The 19392-nt window shown below is 38.3% G+C and overlaps 1 protein-coding gene and 1 pseudogene across 1 annotated transcript in view; both read left to right on the top strand.

The window, feature by feature from the left end:
* RYR2 (ryanodine receptor 2) overlaps positions 1-19392 on the top strand; it is a 776922-nt gene that overhangs the window by 387742 nt on the left and 369788 nt on the right. Inside the window, exon 17 of the mRNA XM_062210679.1 lies at positions 17149-17244. Coding sequence (XP_062066663.1) covers positions 17149-17244 — 96 coding nt within the window. The remainder of the gene's footprint in view (positions 1-17148; positions 17245-19392) is intronic.
* Positions 15700-15799, top strand: LOC133774035 (U6 spliceosomal RNA; annotated as a pseudogene).

The following is a 19392-nucleotide window of genomic DNA, read 5'->3' as shown; positions in this document are numbered from 1 at the left end:
TTCAAATACTCTACAAAATGCTGGAGGCTTGATGGGTGTGAGCACAGCTCCTTACCATAATTAGGTTTGTGGTTTGACTTTACTGCAGCATGGGTAGAAATGTGATTTGAACATAGATGACCTATTCAAATAGAAAAAGAAGTCATTGTTGTGGGTGGTAAGATGTACCTACCTGGCTGTGTTCAGCTGAAGACAACAGAATACTCACATTCAAAGTAGCTTCAGCAGCAAAGGGGATTCACAGCCTGCACTCCCACAACTGGTTGGGTTTGGCTCAATGGCTTGTTCATGTCTCCCCAAGTGCTTTCTGGATGTCTTTACCATGCCTTCCTTGGGGTTAGCTTCCTCTAAAGCTGGCTTTCCTTTATGGTACCAGCTGGCTGTGGCCAGTTCCTAGTGCTGACATAGGAGAAATGAAAGAGGACTGCTAATAGAAGTTATCTCTCAGAAAAGACCATACAATTTTTTGAGCTCATTAGCTCAAACAATGACTGTAACCATTCCCAGACCAGTCATTTTGGCATGGGGGAGGGGAAATTTACCAATACTGGCTTTGACTGATCAGGAACCAATTCCTGAGACGGGCATCAAGCCCGGACTGCTTAGCTCATCCAGAGTGTGTGACAGGAGATGATGAGGATGAAGCTCAAGTGGACATAACAAATGTTAACTCAGACACTACGAGTTGAATTTTAATTGGAATGCTTTTATCCACTAGCTAGCACCATGCGTCTTCAGAGTAGGCACTCAATGAAAGTTTGTTGAATTACTTAATAAATGCTTTACAGAGAATCCCATGGATACCTATGGCATGGTGGACTTGGCCATCAGTTCACTGATGATGTATGAGTTGATCTGAGGCACTTTAAAGAATCCTAGGCTTATAGCACATCATATGTATTATTATCATACATATCTGTAAATTGGCAATAACAATTTCTCTGATAATGTTGTGTGGCTTAAATTTGGTAATGTATGTCAGATACTTAGCATAGCCTCTTATTGTTCTTGGTCTGATCATTATTTCCATTTTCTAGAAGTGCAACTTTTTATTTTTTTAAATTTTTATTTATAAAAGTGAACATATTTCGTGTATTTTATATATACGGTTTTAAGAGCATAATGATACTTCCCACTATATACTCCCTTGCTACTACCCTCCTTCCTCCTCTTTTTCTTACTGTTCTTTGCATTTGTACAATGACATCCTTTAAATTTTCTTTATAATCACAAGCTTCATCCTCTACTAAATAAAGAATTCAACAAGCAGAAAGTAGAAAAACTACTGTTCCTCAAGAATATAGACAAGAGCTATGAGCAATAATAAAATCTCAAAATGTCAATCTTGCTCATATACATCACTGTTTTTGTACTTGTGAGTATTTATTTTCAACATCCTTTCCCTGTTGATATAGTAAAACTTTCTTCTCTAACCTCTGCTTTCATTATTGTTTTTTCCATTTATATGTCTTAGTAAAGAAGCTTCACTTAGATCTTATGGATATAGCAAGGAAATTTCTGGAGAAGCTTATAAAAAATACAGGACCATGATTATTATAGATATACAGTGACTCTTGGTTTCCATGTCAGAGATTGGAGGAGATAAAAATTTCTATATAGGTATTTGCAGCCAGAAAATGTTGTATCCTATTATTCTACCCACTCTCTGAGTGTAGTATCACCATCTCATACCTCTGTCTCCTTAGCATATTGCAGGTAGCTGGGGTTTCCTTTCTAAAGTTGGTACTCTATAGCCGCCAGTTCCATATCTACAGGTTCAACCAACCTTGGACTGAATGTATTTTAAAAGACGCATCTGAACTGAACAAGTACTGCCCTTTTTCTTGTAATTATTCTCTAACAGATATAATCATTTAGAACAGTTTACACAGCATTTCCATTATATTAGGTATTATAAGTAAAGTAGAGAGGATTTAAAGTATGTGAGAAGCTATGAATAGGTTACATGGAAACACTACACCATTTCAGTATTATATAAGCAACTTGAGCCTCCAAAGATTTTAATATCTGTGGGATTCCTGAAACCAATCCCCTGTCACTACGGAAGGACTATTTTACTTGAGATTTCCATAACTAGACCTTTAAGATTTCTGATTGATCTCTTTAACTGCATTCCATATTTCTCGTCCTTTACACCAATCCAGAACCATACTTTCAGAAGGTCTAGAATCATATTATATCAGAAAATACTTCAGTAGTTGTTAAGTACATGTATATATTTCCTTAATTATTCACACACTAATTGACATTGAAAAGATTTTGTGGAGCTATAACTTAATATTTACATAATTAGAATCCCTTAAAACTCACATCTTAAAGAAGGATAACAGGTTCACATGTCAGTAAGAACACACAATAATCCCAGGCAAACAAATATTTGTAAATTTTGAACTATCTTTTCATGTGACAGAAGACACAATTGTAAATGTACTTTCCCCTAATGCTTACATTCATCCAGAGCTCTTATATTTATACACTGTTCTTTTTGAGAGAGTTTGAGTTGCTTCTCCACATACATATTTATCTCAGATAATCCTTAACATTTATTTATTTATTTATTTAAATACCTCACTAGCAAGAAGGTTTCTTTTCCCTTTATATCTGTTCTTCCCAAGTGTCTAATTCCTCACTTGGGGGGTCATTTTTAAAAAATGATTAGAGAGAGACACATGTGGAGAGAGATAGGAGAGAGAGAGAGAGAGAGAGAGAGAGAGAGAGATCTTTCATCTGCTGGTTCACTCCCCTAGATAGCCCCAATGGCCAGTGCTGGGCCAGGCTGAAGCCAGGAGCCAGGAGCTTCATATGGGTCTCCCACATGGATATCAGGAGCCCAAATACTTGTGTCATCTTCTTTTGCTTCACAGCCCATTAGCATGGAGGTAGATCAGAAGTGGAGCAGCTGGAACATGAATGGGTGCGCAAATGGGATGCTGGCATCTGTTGCAGGTGGTAACTTAACCCACTGTGCCTCAACACCAGCCTCTGGAGTGTCCTTTTATAAAAGAGAATGTTATTGTTACTGAAAGCTCACTCTGTCCCTGGTGCTGAATCAAAATAATGAGTACACAGTTTGAGAGTAAAGGAAGGAGAAAGTTTAATCTGCCCATAAATGAGGACAGTAGCAGACCTTAGGTCTCAAGGACTACTGTCCTGCTTTGTGCTAAGCAGGTCTGAAGTTTTTATTCATGCTGCTGAGAAAGGGACTGGTTTCAGAAAAAAACATGGGAGGAACAGCAAGTCTTCGGGGTAGCTGTGATGAAAGACAAAACCAGTCAGCTAGGTGTCAAACATGCTACAAGATTGACCTCAATCCTTGAGGTCTAGAGGGGTAGACATAAATCCTGTCTTGACTGGATTGCTCCATCCTGGCTGACTCTAAGAACAGTTGAGACAAAGCTTAACACATCCTTAGAGTGTGGACAAAGGAGAAAGCCAACCATTTAGCCTTGAGGTACAACATAACATAGTACTTTATAGAAAGAAGCCTGGAAAATATCATTTGTCTAAAATTAGAGTAAAACCATATACTGTGGGAATTTGCTGCCTTGTATTTGATTACAGCAAGAACCATTTCCTATAGTTTTTCTATCATTTTGTACCTGGTTGCATTATACTGGGAGGAGGACATGAACTTGGAGTCTGCCAGATCTAGATTTCATTAGAAGCTGTAATATGCTATTCAGGCTGCCATAACAAAGTACCATTAAGTGGGCAGCTTATAAAAATAGAAATTTATTTCTCACAATTCTAAAGGCTGGGATATCCAAGGTCAAAGCACCAGGGGATAACTTGTCTAATGAGAGTCTTCTTCATTGGTGGCCTGCTCTTGGTATATCCTTACCTGAGAGAGGAGTTGAGGGTCTCTCTGCTGTCTCCTTTCCTTTTTAAAATATATATTTATGTGAAAGAATTACACAGAGACGGAAAAACAGGGACAGAGATCTTCTGTCTGCTGGTTCATTCCCCATTTGGCCACAATAGCTAGGGATGGTCTAGGCTGAAGCCAGGAGCCAGGAGCTTCTTCCAGGTCTCCCATATGGGAAGCAGGGGCCCAAGTACTTGGGCCATCCTCTCCTACTTTTTCTAGGCCATTAGCAGGGAGCTGAATCAGAAGTAGAGCAGCCAGGACACGAATCAGAGCCCATATGATTTTACCTGCTATGCCACAACACGCCTCTGGGGTATCCTTTTCTAAGGGCACTAATCCCATTTATGGGAGCTCTACCTTCATTATGGGCTTCCTTCTGCTCCTAATGTGATCACCTTGGTTAGGATTTCAACATGTGAATCTTGGAAGAACCCAGACATTCTAATCATAACAGAAATTCCATCTGTTCATCAAGGATTAACTGAGTGTCTGCTATGAGAGATGCCCTGATCTGGACAATGAGAGACCACAGTGGCCAGAAAGTAGTGCATGCTCCTGTGGAGCTTATACTTGACTGAAATATGTAGAAAACATAAATAACAAAGTCAGCCATAATGCTGTAAGGTTACAAATGTTATAACCTTGGCCAGCTTGATACAAATTATTGTGAAACTATAATAATAATAGACTAACAAATTTGCATTAAATTTAAACTTTTATGATAAATACTATCATTACAAAATTAAAAAACTGATGAGCAAGTGGGAGAAATTGCAATCTGTATGAAAGACAAAGATGTACTTTCTGTAATGTATAGAGCTTTCATAAATCAATAAGAAAAGAAAATAATATCTGATAGAAGAATGAGCAATATAGGTGAAAAATTCACAGAGTAATAAAATAAATGAAAAATAAAGAAATATAAGCTAAAACAATAAATAAGTGTCATTTCCAGTTATAGATTGGCACAGATAAAGAATTGGATTTTGGGATGGGCATTTGGGTTGGTGTTAAGACACCCATGATCCAAATCAGATTGTTTGGTTTTCAACACCCAGTTCTGCCTCCTGATTCCAGCTTCCTATCAGGGCAGACTTTGGAGGCAGACTGGGAGGCAGTGGTATAGACTCAAGGAGTTGGATTCCTACCACCCACATGGGAGACCTGGATTGAATTCCTAACTCCTGGCTTTGGCTCCCAGGATTGAGTTCCCAACTCCTGGCTTTGGCTCCAAGCTTTAAGCTCACCTGGGGAATTATGGGCATTTGGGGAGTAAACCAGTGAATGGGATCTTTCCCTCTGTGTGTTTCATTCTCTCTGTCTCTCCCCCAGTATATCTGTATAGATTTCAGATAGATAAATAAATTTTTAAAAATTCATTCACTATTACAAAAAGGATTTGATGATAATACTCATCATTTGAGAAAATGTCAAGCAATATGTTTTTGGTAGGAATATAAATAGATAAAATTTTAAAAACCAGAAAAACTTTGATCAGAAAAAAACTTTAGATATAAAACTTTAGCTACGTATTTTTTCTTAGAAATTCTACTTCAAGAATGTGTTTTAGAGATAAGTATGTATTTAAGTGGAAAAGATGTCCACTGTAAAATTACTTACAAATAGCACAAAATTGGAAGCAATTTTTCTATCAATGGGGCATTGGTCCCATAAATTATAGTCTACTTACATGGTGTAATGTGTATTATCAGTGAATATTGAGATTAAATTGATCATTTAGAAAATTATCTGAAACCAACAGGCTAGATTTCTGTTCTTTATAGTATGGTAATATATAACATTGTAGTAAGAGAATATAAAGCAAAGCATTTATCCTATATTCAGTAAGATTGCAAGTACACAAAGTTAATACTATGTAGAGAAATACACATTTTTGTACATATTTTGGATTTTTCTGAAAAGAATACACAGAAAAGTATTAGGTGGCTACTTCTTGGAAGAGGAATCTTGATCTTTTCATTTTCTCTGTGTTCTGCTATATATTTATTCATCCATGAACAAGTATTTTTATTAATAAAATTTTTTAACATATTTGGCCAAATCTAAGCAATTGATGGTAAAGGAAAAATAATATATTCTAGTTGAATGACAAATTAGAATAGTTACACATAAGTTCAAAAAAATGAATATCTCTCCCTTTATATTCGTATACAGCATAGTTTTCATTGGGTAGTGGTGTTCAGTAGATAGAATTATGATTTTTTTAGATTAATTTATGTATTTGATAGTTTGAGTTACACAGATTGAGGGAAGGAGGGAGAGAGAGAGAGAGAGAGAGCTCGATCTATTGATCGATCTTCCATCTGCTAGTTCACTCTCCAGGTGGCCAAAATGGCCGGGCCTGGGCCAGGTTGAAGCCAGGAGAGTCTCTGTCTTCCACATGGGAGAAGGGGCCTATACACTTACTTGGTCCATCTTCCCTTGCTTTTCCCAGGCCATGAGTGGGGAGCTGGATTGGAAGTAGAGCAGCTGGGACTCGAACCAGCTTCCATATGGGATGCAGGCAGCACAGGTGGCAACTTTACTTGCAATGGTGGCCCCGGTGGCCCTGATTGTTTTTTAAAAAAAATTCATTTGATTTTTCTTGATACTCTTTTTATTGGAGCAAACATTGATTTCAAGGCCAGAAAAAAATTCATGAGTAAAACTTTCTTTTGAATGTTGACATGCAAAAGACTAAAAGAACACCTGCTGCCAATACTTTATTTTTAAATTTTTTTAATTTAATGTAATCATAAGACAGATAACTATGAATATACATGTTTGGCTAGGAAAGCATCAGGCCTACAGGAATACTTAGAGTTCTATACCATGCTTCTAGCTCACTGTCTTTCCTTACTCAGCTATCAAGCCAATGGTTCAAATATCAACTCCAAATTCTTTTTTTTTTTTTTTTTTTGACAGGCAGAGTGGACAGTGAGAGAGAGAGACAGAGAGAAAGGTCTTCCTTTGCCGTTGGTTCACCCTCCAATGGCCGCCGCGGTAGCGCGCTGCGGCCGGCGCACCGCGCTGTTCCGATGGCAGGAGCCAGGTGCTTCTCCTGGTCTCCCATGGGGTGCAGGACCCAAAGACTTGGGCCATCCTCCACTGCACTCCCTAGCCACAGCAGAGAGCTGGCCTGGAAGAGGGGCAACCGGGACAGGATCGGTGCCCCGACCGGGACTAGAACCCGGTGTGCCGGCGCCGCAAGGCGGAGGATTAGCCTAGTGAGCCGCGGCGCCGGCCAACTCCAAATTCTTTAACCCTCCTCTCTGTGATTCCAAATCTCTCTTGGTGTTATGTGTGAAATAAACCACCTACTCTTTTTTTGCTTTTCTTTTTTCTTCAGTATCCCTACTTAGCATGGAGAGAAAACGAAGAAGGTAAAAAGAGTAATTTATAACAATTAAGTATGTGACATGGATATATGTAATATGTGTTTTCAGTGGAGATGACAAAACTAGATTTATGAGCTGCCATCTGGAAGACCTCAGGATCCCGTAGACATTGAGCCTCGTGGTTTGCAAAGCATTGCTGTGTCATGCTTTCATACATCTTTTCTGACATCCACACGATTAATCTGCAGGAGGCTTGCAAGCCAGAATGATTTTTTAAAGATATCTGAGCAATGGCTCTTTGGCAGACTCACTGTGAATACTTATTTTCTGCAGATTCAAAATAAGAAAGAAAATTGCTACTCTTTTAGGACAGAAGGGACCAGGCTCTCAATCGTTGATCACTTGGGTAAGGATATAGCAATTAGGGATTTTTACACCTGCAGATAATTTTTTCCAGTGTCTTGGGGAAACAGATCTTCCTGACATAAACAGAGGGAAAAGGCACTCAAGAAAGGAAACAAGGGCATGGACTTCAAACATGCCCAGATCAGCTGTTATTCCTGCATTTGAGTGTTCACATAGTTCCCATGTTGCTCTCCACGAAATCCTGGGAAAGCACTTTATAGACAAAGCGTGTCATTTTTTTCCCAACTAGGTAATAGTCTTATCTCTTAAAAAATGACAATGACTGTCATCATTATATTTTATATGGACATTCATTAAATTCATTTAATAAACAAGTAAGATACCTTTGTTCTTTTTTAATAAATAAATCTTTTTTCAAAAAGCATTGCTGTACCATGCTTTCATACATCTTTTCTGACATCTTTTCATACATCTTTTTCTTTTTTAAAAAAGATTTATTTATTTATTTGAAAGAGTTACACAGAGAGAGTCTTCTATCCACTGGTTCACTCCCCAATTGGCCACAACGGCCAGAGCTGTACTGATTCGAAGCCAGGAGCCAGGAGCTTCCTCTGGGTCCTCCCATGTGGGTGCAGGGGCTCCAGGACTTAGGCCATCTTCCACTGCTTTCCCAGGCCACAGCTGGATTGAAAGTGGAGCAGCATGGAAGGTGCTGCAGCTCACTAGGCTAGTCCTCTGCCTGCGGTGCCGGCACCCTGAGTTCTGGTCCCGGTTGGGGTGCCGGATTCTGTCCTGGTTGTTCCTCTTCCAGTCCAGCTCTCTGCTGTGACCCGGGAGTGCAGTGGAGGATGGCCCAGGTCCTTGGGCCCTGCACCCGCATGGGAGACCAGGAGGAGTCACCTGGATCCTGGCTTGGGATCAGCGCAGTGTGCTGGCTGCAACGCACGAGCCATAGCGCCCACTTTGGGGATAAACCAACGGAAAATGGAAGACCTTTCTCTCTGTTTCTCTCTCTCTCACTGTCTAACTCTGCCTGTCCAAAAAAAAAAAAAAAAAAAAAGTGGAGCAGCTAGGACTCAAACTGGCGCCCATGTGGGATGCCAGCACTGTAGACGGCAGCTCCACCCGCTATGCCACAGTGCCAGCCCCGATACCTTTGTTCTTAACCCGCTTACATGCTACCAGGATGTCACCCTTCCTATTATTTACACAAAGGCAATTCAAGCCAGATGAGATACTCACATACAGCTGAGTATCGAGAATAGACTTGGAAATCAAACTGCCTCACTCCCGGTGTGACCTCCACTTTGTGGACTGTGTGAGTACCACCATGCTGTTGTTCCTCTGAGAACTTTCTCCTTCACCACAAACCTGCCCTTTGCCTCTGGACCAGGGTAGTAATAAGGGGAGAAAAGATTGCAGAGTTCTTCCATGGTTAATTGGCTGCTTGTCCTCTGACTCTAGCCAGAAATTTAAAGTCGGCATTCCTGGGGTTGGCAGGTAGCTGAGAGCTGACGCTTGTGGCCTCAGTTCCTCTTTCCTGCAGTTCCTGTGCCAATGCAGTGACAACTGTTCTGGGAGACTCTTTTCATCTCCTTCCTTTGCTTGTATGCAGCTGTGGTATACCCTCCGCCTCCTGTTCTTGAATTCTTCCCACTGCTTCTGATGGCTCCATTGAATGGACTCCCTGTGACCCTGTGGTGAACCCTTTCCCCAGGATTCATGGGAAACACTCAAACATTCTTGGCCCAACACAGTCATGTAGGCCATTGCACATAAAGCAATCAATCAGTGTTTGCTCTTGCCCTGGAAACTTTCTAGGCAGGAGTCATCCAGCTGCCAATTACAAGGTCCTCTGGCTACAGGGAGAACTCTCCAGCTGCTCTAAGAAGTTTCAGTAGCGTTAGTTTCTTGACGTCTTCAGCAGTGTTTGGGTGTGGATGTGTGTGTGTACTTTTCAAGGCTTAGCAGCATCCTCTTATTAATCAAAAATTTCTAAAAAAGAAAAAAACATATTTGATTCCAGTTACATCAGCCCCGCAATTTCAGTGCTGTTTCAGGCCTGTTGACTTCGTATTGGCAGGTTTTGAATGTCAGCTCCAAGAGGAGATGGCATTTGATTTCTGCTTTCACCTTCAGCACATAGAAGAGTACCTGACACAAAGCAGGTAATCAATATTTATTGCACAAATTTAAAACTGAGGGAGTTTCCTTGGGAGATCTTTAATCCTCCATCCAGTTGTAATTCTCTGATTGTATGAGTGTTTTATGGAAGGCCACTGAAGCATGAAGACAGAGGATATTATAATATAGATGATCCTCAGTTTATAATTGGGTTGTATCTGGAACAACTCATCATAAGTTGAAGGTACAGTAAGTTAAAAATGTATTTAATACACCTAACCTGCTGAATATCACAGCTCAGCATGTTCCAGGATTTCAGTTGTTTACCCTTGTAATGACGGGACTAATGGGGACCTAGTCAACATTCAAAGTACCATTGCAGCTGAGTGCATATTGCTTTTGCACTACTGTAAAGTTGAAAAATCATTAAGTCGTAATGCAAGGGCTGTTTGTAATATGAAATGCAGAGTAGAGCATTTTTTACCATAATATTTTTAAAATAACTGTCACTGTTGCCTGTATTTCATATTCTGATTGGATAAAAGTTTGAGGGCTTAATTAACTATTTGGCATTAATAAAATTGGTTCAATGTACTGGCATCTCCTTGTTAAGAACTTAGTTCAAAATGTTTTTATTGTGCTTGGAATGTACTATGGTTATTTAATCGCTGTTACTCTTATTCTGTAGAAGACTGGGAGCTATAAGTCATTCACTCATGCTAGGAATTAACTTATCTTCTGTTCCATGCACCATACATAGACATAATAAGACAAAGATACAACAGAAGGACCTACAAGCCATTGTACTATATTTACATTCAAGCTCCCTTCACAGTGCTATCCAGAGTGCTTGATGCATTTACTTCAAACTTTCTTAAATAAATGAGGAATAAGTGATATATGGAAGATGAAACCTCTTACTTTAGTCTTTAAAACCAACTTGTAACAATTAAAGAGTATTTTTAGGTCCAGATTGTCATGGGTTTAGGAAAGTACATTTATCTTGAGTGTGTTTTTGTACCCTGATGTACCATACAATTTAAAATTGACATTGCATTTTGGAGATGAAAATGGCATTCTGAGACATCTAATAACTATTGCCACTATGAATATTGATGAAATTATTGCCTCTTGGCTTTTTGAAAAGGAAGTCACTGTATTGTATTACTTAAAAATTATTATTTTTAAAAAATATTATTTATTTGAAAGTCAATTACAGAGAGAGAGACACACACACACAAATACATATATACACAGAGAGAATGAGAGAGAGATCGTCCATCCAGTGGTTCAATTCCCAGGTGGCCTCAACAGCCACACTGGAAGCAGGAGCAGTACATTTCTCATTACAAGAGTGTTAGAAAATAAGAAAGTAGAAATGACCCTTAAACTTGACCACCCATTTACTTGTATAACCTTTTAAAAGATGTTATTTTGAAGATATATTGCATTATGCAGGGGGAAAACATTTTTGCACACTCACATGCACACGCACACATACACAGTTGCTCTTTGTGTGCGTTTGCCTATGTACATCTGTGCACCCCAGCATGTACCCCTAGCACATCACCTTTTCTTCTTTTCCTTGAAGATTAGGTTAATCTAAAGTCCAGATTTACGGGCTGATAAAAGGTTTCCCTTTCATGTCTTTGTCTTTTGGGAATTTACTTTGTTCCCTGTTTTCCCATTCCCAGGCTTTATCATTGTCATCTTTTGTTACTGGAAGGTTACACAATACCTTGGTTATAGCAGATTACCTATTCACAGGTTGTATACAAACTTATTATTGCAAACAAGTTCATATGAACTCATTTTTTATTGAGAATGTGTGATTTTTTTTTAAACCAAATCTTTTGCAGATTCAAAGGGTCACTGAGATGGGTATTACAGAGCATGCACCCCTCCTTTTTTTTTTTTTCTTCTGACTTTGTTCTTCCTCTTTCCTGTTGTAGAAGAAGAGAATTTCCTGCTTTGAGCAAGGGAGTGCTGTTCTTCTCATACTAGTATTCGTCAAGATCTCACTCCTATCCCAGGCCCTTATCTAGATTATTTCCCAAAAAGTCAGCTCTCATTCTCTAATACATATTCTGTAATGCTCAGTTTTCACCACACTATGCATATGCTTATAATCACTGTATGCACTTACTTTACCAAAATGGAATCATGCTATAGGTACCATCTTATATATGTTTTCACTTGATACTTCATTGTTGGAATATTTCCATGGTAGCAACTGTAAGACTTCATCAGGTTTTATTTATTTTTTGAAAATTTATTTATCTGAATGGCAGAGTGAGACAGTGAAAGGGGCGGGGGGGAGACAGGAGAGGGGAAAGGGGAGAGGGAAAGGGAGAGGGAGAGCTCCCATCCACTGGTTCACTCCCTCAATGCTTGCAGTGACTGGGGTAGGACTGGGGCTGGAGCCATGATCCTGAAGCACAATCTAGATTACCTATGCAGGTGAAAGGAACCCAATTACTTGAGCCATCACTTTTAACTCCCAGGGTATGCATTGAAGGGATGCTGGAGTTAAGAGCCAGAGCTGGAAAGTGAACCCAGCCACTCCTATGTGGGTTGAGGTGTCTTAACCACTAGGGTAACTGCCAACTCCCCTTCATCAGTTTTTTTTTTTTAAGATTTTATTTATTTAATTTGAGAGATAGAGTTAGAGGAAAAAAGGAAGAGACAGAGAGAAAGGTCTTCCATCCACTGGTTTGTTGCCCAAATGGCCTTAACAGCCAGAGCTGAGCCGATCTGAAGCCAGGAGACAGGAGCTTCTTCTAAGTCTCACAGGAAGGTGCAGGGGCCAAGCGCACTGGCCATCTTCCACTGCTTTCCCAGGCCATACTGGAGCACTGGATTGGAAGAGGAGCAGCAGGGACACAAACAGGCATCCATATGGAATGCCTGTATAGCAGAGGGAGGCTAAGCCACAGTGCCAGCCCCTCCTTCATCAGGTTTATCATATGTATACAACCTTCAGAGGAATTTAACCACACTCAAGCTGTTTCAGTATTTTGCTGTTACAAAAAATATTTTGATGAGCCTCCTTCAGTTTTTCTGCATACTTTTCCATTACTTTAGAAACATACTTAACTGATTTCTACTTATATATATATATATTTATATAGATTATTTATATTTTATATATATATGCAGGTATATATAAAGATTTATTTATCTGAAAGAGTTAGAAGAATAGACAGAGAGAGAGGTATCTTTGATCCACTGGCTACAATGGCCAGGGCTGTGTAAGGCTGAAGCCAGGAGTTAGGAACTTCTGGATCTCCCACATGGACTGCAAGGGCCCAAGCACTTGGGCCATCTGCTGCTGCTTTCCCAGTCAGATTAGCAGGGAGCTGGATGGGAAGTGGAGCAGATGGATCTCAAACTGGTGCCTATAAGAGATGCTGGCACTGCAGGTAGCGGCTTTACCCATTATGCCACAATGCCAGCCCCAACTGGTTTCTTCTTAACTGACTTGCTGAATTGTAACTCACTTGGTCCATTATTTGTAAGCTACACTGATTACTGTCCCTGGCATGTCTATGCTCACAGATATGTATACACTGGCACACACTCTCAAAATACTTAGGAAGTATTCTATTTTACTGATTAAATGCTTTTATTATAAATATTTATCTTTTCAGAGTCTATCAAGATCATCATGTATTCTGATGTTTTGCTTAATGACAGACTTGCTAAATCTCTGTCTCATTCAAGTAATGAATCTTCAGTTTAATGTTTTTCAAAATACAGCTAAAAATTTTATCTGTAAACACCATCCTCATATAAGATTTTTGGGTTTATGTTCATAAATAAGAGCTCCCTCTTGTTATACTATATGCATGATTTCTTTATTAGGCTTTGATTTCAAAGTTATTGATGATATTATATTTGTTATTGGGGAGTTTTCCTTAGTGAAGAAACTTTTTTTAGAATAATTTTAATAGCATAGTATTTACTTATTTCTTGAATATATAACAAAAGGTTTTGATCCTTGACACATTTCTTAATATTTTGAGTTTATTGTTCTACTTAGTTTTTCTCCCTTCTGTTTGTTCAGTTCTGGTAAAAGAAAATTTACATTTTGAAGTCACTCGTTTTATTAGATGTCCCAGAATTCTTGTGCAGAGATATGGAACATGGTTGTGTTTATAGCTCTTTTATTCTTTTTAATTTTGCTATTTTCTCTTCTCATTTTTTATTTAAGCAGTGATAGTTATATTTGTTAGACAAAAGGCAGACACATGAATACATGTAGAATTCTCTTCTGCTGACTCATTTCCCCAATACCTGCAATGAATGGGCAAGGCCAGTCTAAAGCTGGGAACCTGAAACTCAGTGCAGTTCTCTTTTATTGCTGGCAGCAGCCCAGGTTTTTGAACCATCAGCTGCTGCTTCCCGTGGTGCACATCAGCAGGAATCTAGAAATCAGAACCTTATAAGAAGGTAGGAATCCTATGCACTCCAATACAAATACAGCTATAACTGGCATCTTAAATGGTTACCCCTTTTCCAATATATTGAAAGACTATTTATTTAACGTTTTTCACCTTGTTGCTTAGCTTAATTAAAGTGCTTAGTTGGCCATTTCCTGAGGACTGTTTGGTGTCCAGCACTGGTTATGTTAGATAGTATGATTCCCTTTCTGATCCAAAGTTATTAATAAGATTGCTCGGACTTTAAAGTGCTTTGGCTTCATTATTGTTTCTGCCTTTTCATTAATTTCTAATTTTATTAATAGTGACAAACAATATGGTCTATATCATTTCTGTTTGCAGTAAATTCAATGAAGTTGCTGTGTGGGTTAGTTACTAAATGGTTTCCTTAAATTCCACGTGCTTATGAAAAGAGTTCATTCTTCTATTACTGGTTTCTTCAAGATTCGCCTTATGTTTGTTTTCTCTTATTTACTCTCTCTCTTTATATATATATATATATAAATATATATGTATATATATTTAATTTTTTTAAAAAAGTATTTAAGATAAAAGTGTGAGTTATATTTTAAGTGAATAAGACTAAAAACTCAAAGCTCTATCATGCACTTTTCCCCAATTGTTGTTCCAAATCAGGAACACGCATACTTGCAGACTGAAATTACAAACGCTAGTTGGTACATAGGACTCCTCATTCCTGTATTGCTTCCTGTGCCTGGCCCTCTGTACTGTGTACTCTCTGGGTGCCTTTTGATGGCTGACTGTTGTGGGAAGTTTCTCGGCTCGGCGCTGGCAGACAGCCAGGTCATTGAGTGCTGCATCTTTTCATCTTTGTCCAAATGTTCTGAAGACTCCACACACAAAAGAGATCCTCTCCTGTGGTTGTGGGAATAGAAGCCTTCCTTATAAAAGGCAACACCTTTTAGAAGTACTTATTTGTATCTGAGAAAAGGTACTGTGAGGGACATCTTCCAGTGTAATTGCACATGTTAACTGTCCAGTACTCCCCTCTCCTGCTCTTCCCAAGGTGGTGAACAGAAAATGGCCTCCAACAACGGTTCTTCAAACTGTTTCCTAGTGCTACTAGATTTCACATTCAAGGGAACTTCAAAACTTGTGTGGAAAACGAAATTAAAAGATAAATATATTTTAGTGCAAAAATATTTTGAAATCTATGCATATAAGTTTGTTACTGAAAACTTACCAAAAACAAATTTTTATGAAAACTGCAAATTATGAAGAGACTGCACAGATTACCAAAATAAACTTATCTTTGAATTTTGAATACTTTGAAATGCCATCATAGCCATCTTTCTTATGGAGATATCTTTCTGCTAAGTATAAGATTTAAAAATCTCACATTCCTTAGTATGCAGTTGTTTTATTCTGTAAGAGTAGAATTTATGTTTAAAAAAATAAGATTTGCTTTGAAGGAATTGGAGAATTTTGAAAACTTAAAAGCTTTAATTTGAGTGATTAAACGAGGTTGAATGACAGGAAAATAAAACGTGTTAGAATTTCATGTAGTAAAGGTTCTTTGGTGCTTGCTTCGGCCACACCGAATGGAACGATAAAGAGAGGATTAGTATGGCCCCTGTGCAAGGATGGCACACAAATTTCCTGAAGTGTTCCATATCTTCAGCCCCCAAAAGATAAAAATATCCTATGTTTTCTCTGATATGTGGTGAATATAGAATTCAAAAAAATGTACAGTAATTAATCAGTCATCTTGCAATTTGATTGTTGTTTTTAGTTCTTGTTATATGCCTGTGTAACTGTGGTGTTTCTACTTTTTACTTGTTGAATGTTATGGTTAGTGATGCATTAAGCCTGTGATTATAGAGAAGATGGAAATTACAGTTTTGCAAAACTTAAAAAATGAAAGGAGGGTGACTGAGGAAAGGAGAGAGAGAGGGAGAGAAATATCTTATTAGAATTGTACCACGGGGCTGGCGCTGTGGCATAGTGGGTAAAGCCACCGCCTGTAGCCCTCTCACGTGGGTGCCGGTTCGAGTCCCGGCTACTCCACTTCCAATCCAGCTATCTGCTATGGCCTGGGAAAGCAGTAGAAGATCGCCCAAGTTCTTGGGCTCCTGCACCCATGTGGGAAACCTGGAAGAAGCTCCTGGCTCCTGGCTTCAGATCCTCTCAGCTCTGGCTATTGTGGCCATTTGAGGACTGAACCAGTGGATGGAAGACCTCTCTCCTCTCTCTCTGCCTCTCCTTCTCTCTCTGTAACTCGTTCAAATAAATAAATAAGTCTTAAAAAAAAAGACTTATACCAATGAAATACATGAAATCTCTATGTTATATAGAAATTTAAAAAATAAATGTTCTTTAGTCAATGAAGTATAGAAAGCATGAGGTAAACAAAGTCAGGATGTTTTATCACTGCAGAATATCTCACAGTCTTCAATACATATTGGGAATCTCCTCATGGAGAGAAGAGATATGGAAAAAAGTGTTCTTCAAACATATTGCCCATGAGCCCTTCCTCCCTTGTTTTCCATATAGCAGTTTGTTATTTTGCTTTGTGTAGTTGTTACAGTAATAATTACTAGTTACATCTCTTCATATTCTATGGTGCATTTTCAGGAAAACTGATATGCTCGTAACTTGTTCATTATATAAGTGAAAAAATTTGGCTCTAGAGAGGTGAAATAGCTTAGTCTCATGGCTAATTAAAAGCAGTGAGTAATAGAATGCAAGTGAGCTAGGTTCCAGGACCTTCACTGTTACTTCCCAATGTGAAGTCAAAGTGCCACTTTCTGAAGCTTTATTTCTTCTAATGAGCAGTCTTTTTTCAGTTCCCACTAATAAACAACTGTTTTTAATGCCACAGTTTTGTGTGTGTGATGCATTTGCATATGATTTAGATGTAATATGAAGATAATTTGATCTCATCCAGCATTTTAGGGCTCCTTTTAGCTTACCTTGATTTCTGAAGCAGAAAAATCACATAAAATGGAATTTTCTTCTTCTTTTGCAGCGGCTCTAATTAGAGGAAATCGTAAAAACTGTGCTCAGTTTTCGGGCTCCCTTGACTGGTTGATCAGCAGATTGGAGAGACTGGAAGCTTCCTCGGGTATGTTCTCCAGTTTTCTCCTTGGTTGCTTATATTATTCCTGTTTGCTTTTACTTTATTTTTTAAAGGATAAAATTCTTATGCTCAGTGTAATATAAATGTTTTCCTTTTAATAGACTAACTTTTTGATATTTTCATTCCTACCGTTTTTCTTTGTTTACTTTTACTTTTTTAAGGTGAACACATTTCATGTATTGCATTATATAGATGTAATAGGTTAAATATTTTTGTTAAGTGATAAAGTTGTTAGTATTTTAAATAGTTATTTCTGAGTAGGAATCTAGCCATATCCTGCCCATTTACTTTTAAACATAATGAATGGTGTTATGAAGTCCTGAAAGCTATATTAGAGCCAACATTCTTAAACTTTTTCAAATCTGTTACTCTGAATGTATTTTACATGCAAAAACTTTGCCTGGAAAATCTGATTTTTTTCCCCTTGTATTCAAAAGAATATTTGAGTAGGTTGTCGAAATTTATTTTCTAAATCATGCAGCACACAATCTTGCTTAAGAGGATTTGGTAAATGGTAATAAGTGATCTGTATAATAAGAAAATAGTTATTGCAGATAATGTGGTCCATTGCATCTCTGACAAATAGGGGTGTGTGTATGGTTTTATTTTGGTGTCCTTGACACTTATCAGTGATTCTCAGGATGCTGGGAATCCTCCAGCACAATGCAGTGCCTCAGTGACACCCATGCTGACTCTGTTGCTCCTCCATCTGTTTGTGTGGGATTTCCTTAGTGCTCTTCTGCAGCACTAACGCTTTCTTAGTCCCCTGCAGTAGTAATGAACTCCTTGAAGGTAGGGGTGTTGATTTCATTCATCTTTGTTTTCTCTGGAACTACCGTCTCATTTGGTACCTAGTAGATATTTTATAGTATTTGCTGAATAAATGAATGAAGTATTTAATTCACCTTTAACAATGCCACTGTCCATACAAAAATAGTTTCATGATTTTTTCATGATAAAGATACGTTCAGGGACATGTTTGTGGATTTGAATGGAGAATGGTTGTGAGTAGAGAGTGTTTTTTTTTTAAATGGAGATATAGTTGTGATTAGAGAGAGTATAATTATCAAGTTTGGGATATTAAACATTGGTGTAATAATATTACCTGTCATAGAATTCATAATTTTTTTCTTTTTTTGAACTTTTTTAAGGTGAACTAATTTCATGTATTTCATACATACAGAGCTAGGAGCATAGTAATGGTTTCCATACTACTCTCCCTCTTGCCCATGCTCCCACCCTTCCTTCTCCTTCATTTTCCATTCCTTCCTTCAATTTTTACAATGATCTACTCAGTCTATTTTGTACTCATAAATTTAACTCTCTACTATGTAAAGAACTCAATAAATAGTAATTAGAAGAAAAAAAAAAAAAACACTGTTCCCAGTAGAGATAAGAGCTGTTAAACAATCATCAAGTCACACAGCAAATGTCAGAGTTTCAGATAAGAAAGGGAGAGAAATTGAGTCACATCAAGTGCTAAGGCACTGCCAGACGGTTGGGTAGAAGTACTAAGGTTGAGATAAAAATACTGTATAAAAAGGTACACAGTTTATGAGATGAGAATATCAAGAGTCTCACAACATGAATATTTGATCCATTCATTACAGAATATATCAATAAGGAAAAAAATTGTATAACTATTAGGAAGATATGGTTAAATTAGTGGTAAGAGGAAGATGGTGTAGTTTATAGAAATGGATAAATTCCTGAGTCAAAGTGACCAGAATCATGGGCGAGCCACAGGGATATAAAAAGTATGCTGGCCCATTTTCCTGGTAAGTGTCCAGAAAGATGGTAAAGCAGGGCTGTGTTCAGAGCCAAATGTCAATTCTGGATGAATCAAAAATTTCACTTAAATAAGTCACAGCAAAATGCTCAGAAAGGCAGTGAGAAGTAAAGAACAGAGCCCAGCATCCTTTAAGGTCAGCCAATATTTATGTAGTCTTTGGGCTGGTGAATTACAGGCATAGTTCCATTGGATACAAATCATTATTTGTTATTTCCCCACCTCCCTCACCCCCATCAAGCCATGGATTTCAGGCATTTCTACCTAAAATGCAAGCCCTATGCTCAGAGACGGCATCAAGTTAAGAGTAAGAAGGGCTCATGGAGAAGATTTAATATAATATT

The sequence above is a fragment of the Lepus europaeus genome, chromosome 14 (assembly GCF_033115175.1).
Source record: "Lepus europaeus isolate LE1 chromosome 14, mLepTim1.pri, whole genome shotgun sequence".
NCBI lineage: Eukaryota > Metazoa > Chordata > Mammalia > Lagomorpha > Leporidae > Lepus > Lepus europaeus.
Note: the sequence above shows the minus strand (reverse complement) of the source record. Positions and strands in the feature narration are given on the sequence as shown.